This window comes from Tupaia chinensis, unplaced genomic scaffold (assembly GCF_000334495.1).
Source record: "Tupaia chinensis unplaced genomic scaffold, TupChi_1.0 Scaffold000225_1, whole genome shotgun sequence".
NCBI lineage: Eukaryota > Metazoa > Chordata > Mammalia > Scandentia > Tupaiidae > Tupaia > Tupaia belangeri.
This window is the reverse complement of record NW_006159700.1, coordinates 1148395-1157852: the sequence shown is the minus strand read 5'-3', so window position 1 is coordinate 1157852 and position 9458 is coordinate 1148395. Positions and strand designations below refer to the sequence as shown.

General features: G+C 40.7%; 1 protein-coding gene and 1 pseudogene across 3 annotated transcripts in view; one reads left to right on the top strand and one right to left on the bottom strand.

Annotated features, from left to right (window-relative positions):
* The window catches only part of MYO1B (myosin IB), a 189939-nt gene that overhangs the window by 125913 nt on the left and 54568 nt on the right, over window positions 1–9458 (top strand). For all 3 annotated transcript variants that reach the window (XM_006147812.2, XM_006147811.2, XM_006147810.2), the window contains exons 12-13: window positions 4755–4841; window positions 5742–5807. In XM_006147812.2, the coding sequence (XP_006147874.1) occupies window positions 4755–4841; window positions 5742–5807 (153 nt within the window). The remainder of the gene's footprint in view (window positions 1–4754; window positions 4842–5741; window positions 5808–9458) is intronic.
* Window positions 7674–8455, bottom strand: LOC106734804 (ribosome biogenesis protein NSA2 homolog pseudogene; annotated as a pseudogene).

Sequence of the window (9458 nt, the reverse complement as noted above, 5' to 3'; positions counted from 1 at the left end):
TTTTTTTTTCCAATTTTCAATGTGCTGTTCAGAGTATCTTATTTTACTGATCTTATTGCCAGGTAGATTTTGATTCCTGCCAGAAATCATTTGTTTTATTTAGCCTTTTCCTTCCTAACTTTGATTCTTGAGCTCCCTGTCATCTTTAGTGCTCCATGCCTCATTTTCCCCCAAGGCATTTAGATTGTTCCCAGATGAGCTGACTAATACTGTAACAGGGAAACTGAAGGGAGAGCTGATCATTCAGCTTCTACTGTGGACTCTCTCCTTGGCACCCAAAGCCCTCTGTAATCTGACCTAGCATGGCTTATCTTAGTTTATTTCTTGCTAGTTCTTAAATGCTGTAATTGTCTTTGCCTGGTGCCTTGGGGCCTGCTTCTCACTCCTCCCTCACCCATGGCATTGCTTACTCCTGCTGCCTGTCACAGTGGTCCCCCTGACTGCAGCTCATCCAAGGACTGTCCTTAATCAGAAGGGCGCCAAGTCCTTCTCCAAGCTTCTGTTTCTCTGCAGTTCGGCATCTGTCCTCCATTGTTTTCTTTGTCTTAGTTTGATCTTCCTAGCACTACCCTCATTTCCCAGGAGGTAAACTGGCAGCACCTGGGGCCAGATGTAGCTCAATAGACATACTTTATTTGACCAAAGGATATTTTTTTCTTTTGTTCTGCTTGCTTTTTCAATTTTGAATTTGAGTGCCTTTCACTTGGAATGCATCCTCTAACCCCTCCAGATCCACTCCTTCCTGTTCATTTGTATCACACAGTTCCTGGAAGCTTTGGGTCTGAGACACCTGGAATACATGTTTGTTTGAAGGAAGCAGAGGAGACTAACACTGGCTGTGAATACACTTTAAAAGTTTATCAGAATAAATTGTCACTGCTAGTTCAGTTACATATCGAAATGGTAGTTGTTAGAAACAGTATACAACGGAAAACATTGGCTGACAATAAGATGAGAAAGGACTGACTTACTGATATGCGATATTATGAGATAACTTCAGTTTATGAGAAGAAAAGGAAAAGCATTAAGGCTCATGAAGTAGTAGTAGAGGGAAAGGATTCTTCAAAAAGTGTAACACAAATACGACTGTAGACTATCTGCCAGACACTAGGCACTTTAAATTACCTATTTTATGAAAGGAAAAAACAGAAGGGGAAAGAATAAACATTCCCGTCCTTACCGCTGTAAAGAATATTATTGTAGAGATTCAGTGGCATAGATTAGGTGGGGAGAGAATATGCACCTAAATTATATTTTGGCTCCTTTTCTGTTTTAGCGCACAGGTATGCATGTTTTAAACACTATTGCCAGAGGGCACCTATACTCACTAGAGAGAGATAGACAGAGAGGGAAAGTGAGAAAGCACATGCATCCTTTCCCCCAATGGGGAACAGACAGCTGCAATCCCTTTTCCTCCATCTCTGTCTCCTGTCAGGAGTTTGGTCATGCACACACACTGACCTAGTGTGTTTTTCAGACCGCTTGATCAGAGGTTGGAACCATGCAGTCGTCCGTCTGTGATCTAGCCATCTTAACCACCATGCCACTGGCTGGCCTATATGTGCATTTTTGACCACTGCAGCATTCTCTCTTTTTGAGGGGGGGAGAGGGGATCAACTTGTAGGTGTGTGAGACTTAGGAAAGGAGGTTTGGGATGAGCACGAAAGTGTCAGATGAAAGGAGCAAGTTCTCTCTCTGCAGCTGTGATGTGAGTGGGTTATTCAAGTTGTTAGACTTCACTAAGGAAGAAATGTAGAAAAAGCTCTTCCACATAATCTAACAAATTGTGCTTTCCATAAAATAAAAATATCCTTTTTTATTTTAACAATAATACTCAGCTTTCTACTTATGAGCAGCAAAATATACACATATGGCCAACGTGTTAAGAACAAGAACGAAACCTCTTGCTTTCTTCTGCTCAAGCCGATTGCCCCCTCGCCCCAGGAGTGCTGGTATTGAACATCCCATTAGCATGTACTATCCGTACACGCTGGGCACCCGGTGTGTTTAAGAGCAGTTGGGGTTTCCAAACCTTTTTCTAACATTTGGATTCTAAGTAAAGAGTTAAGGAGACATATGGAGGTGCTTCAAGAAGTTTATGGAAAACATGTATTATGAAATTGTAGATTTCAAAAATATTTTTGTACCAAAATAAGTTCATTTTTTTTACAAACTTTTAAAAACCCTTTTGTATATGTGTTGTGCTACTTTTTAAAGAAGCTCTAAACAGCTTTAAAAGTAAATGCATAAGCACATAAAAAGAAACTAATTTTTATTATATAACTTGTATGAATTCATTGTGGGGTTTTTTGTTTTGTTTTAAGAGAGAGTTTTGCTATCAGTCCATGTGCCTGCTGGAGAGACAGAAAGCGAGAAATCACCCCCTGGAGGGGTGGCCATGCAAAAATCCCTTCCCCATTCTCCTCTCTGGATTTTGGATGTGTGCGCACACATACCTTGTCGTCATCTGCTCTGGGGCTTGGCTCTAGCTGAATAGTGATCAGAGGGCTGCTGGTGAGGAAGAGAAAGAGGATGAGAAAGAGAAAGCCCTTCATCATTTTCACTGTAGGGCGCGTGCGCTCGCCAGACAGACAGAGAGAGACATAGAGACAGAAAGCGAGAAATCACCCCCCAGGGGGGATGGTCACGCCGCAATCCCTTCTCCTCCATTCTCCTCTCGGGATCTTGGGCACGCACGCACACGCGCCCGGCGTGAGTTTTAAGCCACCGGGTCCGGGACACGAACCGCGGTCAACTACATGGGAGTCCAGCAACATAGCCATTAGGCTAACTGCTGGTTCCCCAGAAAGCCCTTCATCTTGAGAGGACCGGGGAATTGGAAAGAATGAGACAAAGAGAGTAGAAATGGACACAGGCAGCCTGAGCCTAGGGAGCCCAAGCAACTTGTGCCGCTGCTTGAGCCACCCAGACAAACTGGGCATCTTTATTTATTGTACAAGGAGATGCTACATATGTATGTTTTACGACACTTTATAGATTCGTTGCTAGGTTACAGACAATAAGAAGCAGGTAACAAATCTATAAAGGTTTAGTCATACTGGGCCAGGTGTATCCCTTGTTAATAATCCATTAAGAGAAAATCCCATTATTTTCTTTTCTAATGAGAGAAACCCAGCTATAGGTGTGGGGAAGAAGCTGAAGAACTTCTCCATAAGGAGTGCACCACCACACCCAGAGAAGGCTAAAGAAATCTTCATCTTCATAAACAAAATATGTAAGAAAAATACTCTGCTGACTACTAAGCAGGATTTTTTTTTTATTGGTTTACCAGAGGGTCCATGAAATCACCAGAAAGACAGAGAGACATGAGAGCTTAGGGGGTTTAGGAGTTGGTGGTGAGAAATCAACCCCCAAAAAGGATGGCCAAGCCACAATAATTTCTCTTCCATTCTCTTCTCAGGATCTTGGGCACGCACGCACACCCACCCCGTGTGAGTTTAAGCCACCGGGTCGAGACTCGAACCACGGTCGACTCCGTGGGAGTCCAGCAACATAGCCATTACACTAACTGCTGGTCCCAAGATGTTTCTTGAAGTCCATCAGATGTGTCTGTTGGAACACCCCTAGCAGTTACCACCCTTGCTTCTGTCTGCAGCGAAGGTCAAGGAAAGGACAAGTTACAAGGTTCTGCCAAACCCCAGAAGGACAGGTGGTGTTGCTCAGAGCATGTCCCCACACCTCAGGTTCTCTCTCTAAACGTGTCACCACAATACCCGGCGTGAGTTTTAAGCCACTGGGTTCGGGACTCGAACCACGGTAGACTACGTGGGAGTCCAGCGATGTGACCAAAGTAATTTTTATGTATTTACTTTTAGTTTCCTTTCCTACTTGTAGGGGTTTAAATATCATTATTACTTTACTATGTATGTATCTCACAACAAACATAAGCATTTTCATTTCCCTACCTAATTTTTTTTTTTTTGCTATAGAGTGTGTGCGCTCACAATAAAGACAGAGAGACAGAAATCACCCCCCAGGGGAGATGGCTACACCCTAATCCCTTCTCTTCCATTCTCCTCTTGGGATCTTGGGCACACACGCACAAACGCCCAGCGTGAGTTTAAGCCATTGGGTCCAGGACTCAAACTGCGGTTGACTACATAGGAGTCCGGCGATATTGCCATTACGCTAACTGCTGGTCCCCCTACCCAATTTTTATAACCATCATTCTGTGGTGACTATGTAGCATTCCTTTCAATGTGTGTTGAATTTTCCTACCCTCTTTTGTTGAACCTCTAAATTGTTTCTGAGTTTTCTCTGTTTCTGAAATTAGTATCTTTCTGGTGAAAACTTTTACAATATTTAGGATTAGTTTCCTGTTTTATGAAAAAAATTAATCATGTGTAAACAATTTACCTAATTCTATTGAAGGTTTGACTGTTTGAATAGAGTATAATAAAAACTGGTTTTCTGGGGCTGGCAAGTGGCATGGTAGTTAAAGGCGCTGGACTCCCACATGGGCGACCACGGTTCAAGACTCGGACCAGGTGGCTTGCTTTCTTACTTCTTCTCTTTCTCTCTGTCTCTCTCTGATCAAACTGAAAAATAATAATGATAATAGTAACAAATAAAGTTAAATAAAATAATTCTTTAAAAAAACTCAAAAACTAGTTTTCTAAAAAGAAAATTTGAAATAAAAGAACTTTAATTAAAACAAAATATTGTCATTATTTTATTGAAATTAAATGGTGGTATTTCTGAATATTGAATTTTTTTCTTCTTGTTTTTAATAGGCTTATTATGCCCGTGATGCTCTGGCTAAAAATCTCTACAGCAGGTTGTTTTCATGGCTGGTAAATCGAATCAACGAAAGCATTAAGGTAACAAATCCCCATAAGCACGTCAGGCAGTTGTGATAGATGGTATTCACATGTAAGAAAGTTGAAAGTTTAGTTTTATAATCCAACAATTGATTGCCATATGTAAAGATTATTCCTTAAAGAGAACTTACCTTGTGGGAACTTCTATTTTACTAGAATAGTCTAATGGTTTTTATGGTGTTACCTTGAGAATCAACACTTCTTGACTGCAAAGGTCACTTTTCCTTTCTAGACACTAATACAAGAGGTCACCAAAAAGTTGATGGAAAGCTGGTATTATGGCACAGTATGCATGGACTTTAAATGTTTTTGCACCAAAATAAACTGGCACTTCAATTCCATTTCTCCATGAACTTTTTGAAGTCCTCATATATATTCTTTGTTAAAAAGAAGGCATGGACTAGGTGACATATATAAGATTCTGTTATTTTCATAATTAAATACCACTCGTGCCTCCTTTTTCCCCTCCTTGGCTTTTTGTTATAGGGCAGGTATGCTCACCAGAGACATAGTGAAAGGGAAAGTGAGAGATCCTTCCCCTGCCCTGGGGAGGGAAAGCCGCACCGCAGTCTCTTCTCTTCCATTATTCTCCTGGGATTTGGGGCACGTCTGCATGTACCAGCATGATTTTCAAGCCACCAGGTCCGGCATTCGAACCATGGTTGTCCATGTGAGAATCCAGCACCTTAACTACCACACCACCTGCTGGCTCCTCATGCCTTTTTAAAAAGTCATCTACTCTTAAAATTTTTGAAAGATTCCATATCAGTATCCTGTCTCACAAGTTAAAAACCTTAAATTAGTTAAGAAACACAGTGACTTCATAATATATGTATGTTCCTTAGATGCTTGAACTATTATTTCATGCCTAAATTAACCCATTATTTGAAACTTTTAAAGGCACAAACAAAAGTGAGGAAGAAGGTCATGGGTGTTCTGGACATTTATGGCTTTGAAATTTTTGAGGTAAGATTTAAAAAATTTCTTGTAGCACCTTTATTAAAGTGAAATAGTTGGAAATTGTCTTATTTTACAGAAGCATTTATTACAAATAACTATGACTTTGGATCTATAAATAACCTTTGTACAAATGTAACAAAATTTGATGTGTGGGTGTGTATTAAGTGCTGAGAGCCATCATTTGGAGATACTGATTTTTAAGAAAAACTTCTTGGTGTAGTACTTGATATTTGGAATGGCAAATTAAAATTTCTTACTGTGAGACTTCTAATACTCTACATGGGCATTTTGTCTGGCCATGAGTTTATTCATAGAGAGTAAGATGAGTTGTTGCCATGAAAGAAGACCATGAATAGGAAGAGCTGGCTTCTGGTCGTGGCCTGGACAGGGCTGGCCGTTTATTTCATTTCTGTGAGATGAAATTCTTTTAAAGACTCCATACATTTTACAAATTAAATATTAAAACATTATACGATTACATTAGACTTCCTATTCACTATCATGCTAACTTTGTCATTTAGAATCAGGTTTAAGGGTCTATTTAAACATCATCCTCACATTTAGAAGTGGTATTTTATTTGGTTCAGGTGAAAAATGAGTAGATCAGAGCCTTCCTTTCTTAATTCTACCCCAGGAGTAATGATTTGTGAATTCCTTTAAGTAACCAGGGCCTGCCCAGAGTGGCCACCCAAATAATTTGCATGTTGGAAAATGCAGGGCCACAAAATCATAGAAAAAAACAGCAGGACATTTCCTTTAGATTTTCAAGCAAATGCCTTTTTTCTTGTATCAATAACATTCATTTTGGGGGGGGCCTGCAAGTGACCTGGTGCCTAAGAACACTGGACTCCCAAATGGCCGACCACGGTTCAAGTCATGGACCTGGAGGCTTGTTTTCTTACTTTGTCTCTCTCTCTCTCTATCTCTCTGGTCGAAATTAAAATAAATAAATAAATAAAGTTAAATAATACTTTTTTAAAAATGCATTTTTGTGATAGTACAGTCTCCCTTAATCATATTCCATCTTTAATACCTATCAGCAAATACTTAATGAGAGCTTACTGTGCAAACATTGTGGTCTGATTTAATTTTTAGGAAAAAACGTATGAATTAATTATTGTCATTCCCCTTTAACAGATGAGAAGGTGAGGCCCTGCCAAGTATTAGTATTTCCCCAGAGTTACACAGCTACTCAGACTTAAACCCAGGCCTATTATATTCATGTATTGTTTTTCTTTCCTGCTAGCGTTAAGAGCAAGGCCATTTCCTTACCTTTCTTCCTAAACTCTTAGGTTTTCCAATATGTGGAAATACGGAAATAACCAATGTTGTGGTAGGTCTCAGACTCCCTCTATTTCTTCACCCTTGTCATCACTCCAAGTTCCTGGCCAGCCTGGGGAGCCTTCCCAGACGGAAATGTGTGGTGCTGGCTGGTGTCCTCCATGTTTGCCCCAGAACACGGCTCTTCTACATAGTATCAGTTTGTACTGATGCCCCCTACGCAGAACCTGCAAAGGAAAGCTGCCTGTGCCTTGGTAAAAGGGAAGAGGTTGAGGTTTGTGAGTTAGGAGAATTGCTCGAATACACTTAGAAATCACTGAGCCTAAAGTAGTTGTTTTCTAGCAAGACCTCGGGTTACTGTCAATAAATGGGCAGAAAGTCAAAGTCTTTTTTTGTAGTTGGCAGAGAAAAAGATTTTTTTTTTTTAATGAAACCAGGCCACCTTAATGTTTTTGTACAATTTAACAAATAATCTTTTGATGACCGCAGACATGTAAGACGGGCTATATTCAGAAACATCAGTCATGATGGTTTTCCAGATTGGTGTATCACCTTCAAAAATTACAAGGAGTTATTTGTATGCAACTGCTATCAAACCAGTAAAACAGCATTTATGCATCCATCATTTTCAGGATTGTTGGAAACTTGGGCATATTTCCCCCAAATAACCTTGCCTCCTTATGTCACAAGGCCCAACTCGCTCACATTCACCTCAATGACAGTACCTTTGGTGATAACACCCAAAGTTGTATATAATGGGGATGAGGGATTCTTCTTTGCACCAAGTACTGGCAAGCAAAAGGTGGCTTTCCATTCAGGGCGTGTTACATGGGGCCTTCTTGAAACGTAAGTCCATTGGCTTTGAATCTTTCATGTTTAGGTGGTTTTCTAGTAAAGCTGTCTCCAACAAAGAAGACTTCTATAATCATCCTCTCCCACGCTGCCTTCTTTCTCTTTCCTGTTTGAATAACTTTTAACACTTCTGTTTCTCCCTGGGCTCGAACTTTGGGTAGAGGGACTTCCCATCTTCCCGCTTTCTCTTTCCGTTTTTGTTTAATCATATTGGAAAGTACTTTAGCTCAGGACTGTCCTTCTCTGTCCAACAGATAGGCAGGTACTGCTCCTTGTAGAGTCTTTTCATCATTCTTCTGTTTGGTGTTCCTCTTTTCATGCATCTTGATAGTCTTTTTCATTTGTATTTTCTCAGCATGGCGCTGTTCATGATAGAGCTTAGCCTTCAGACCTGTCATCTTTTTTGCCCTCTTTGAACGTTTATGAGCCTCCCGACTTGCCTTCTTTCTCTTTTCCTCATGGTAATCCAGACGGTATCCATAGTGTTTACGGTGTAATTCAGTATATTCGTTTTGTGGCATGGTGACGCCTGCAGAGTTGCCGGGAGCAGCCTCCCAGATGCAGCCTCCCAGACGCAGTTTTCAACTTTGAGGTCTCAGAGACCAACCGGGGAAAAGATTTCTTACCTGGCATGTTGTGGATCTAAATTTAGATGGTTCCCTAAGTAGGTAAGCAGAGCTCTCTAGGAGAAAATGATACAATCAGCTATATATTTTAAATCAGAAAAACAGATTTTATTATAAGTTTGCCAGAAAAAGATTTGGTGAGCTTAAGCCAATGGGCAGGTGCTTAATGTCATACCACAGGGAAACTTTTAAAAATATCACTTTGTGGGCCCAGCAGGTGATGCAGTGAGTGGGGCACTGGATTCCCACATGTGATCAACTGCACTTTGCGTCCTGGACCTGGTGGCTTGAGACTCACACGGGGCACGTGTGCGTGCATGCCCCAAATCCTGAGAGGAAAATGGAGGAGAAGGGATTGCAGTGTGGCCATCCACCCGGTTTGGGGGGGTTGGGGGGGGTTCTTGCTTTCTGTCTCTCCAGCAATCACATGTGCCCTATAGCAAAAATTCTTTTTTTAAAAAAGTGATTTTTTTTACATACACACACACACACACAAAACATATATATATATGTGTGTATATATATTTATATATATATATATATATATATATATGCAAATGCCTGCATTATATTCTAAGTGTTCTCATTCTTTCCTTCAGAAGAATACTCTATTTTATTTGTTCTCAAACTTAACTGCATTATAATCACCTGAGGTGCTTTCGAAATTTCAGATGCCAGGCTGTACCCAGACAATTACATCAGTCTCTAAGTGGGGCCCTGGCAGCAGTATTTTCAAAGCTCCTAGGTGATTCGAGTGTATAGTCAAGGTTGAGACCAACCACTGTGACAGAGAGTAGTCTCTGGAGTGAACAGTGAATTCCCAAGACACGTGGTATTCATGCTGTTTGACCTCTGTATGAAATGCCCTTGTAAACCATTGAGCCTTACCTATTGTTCA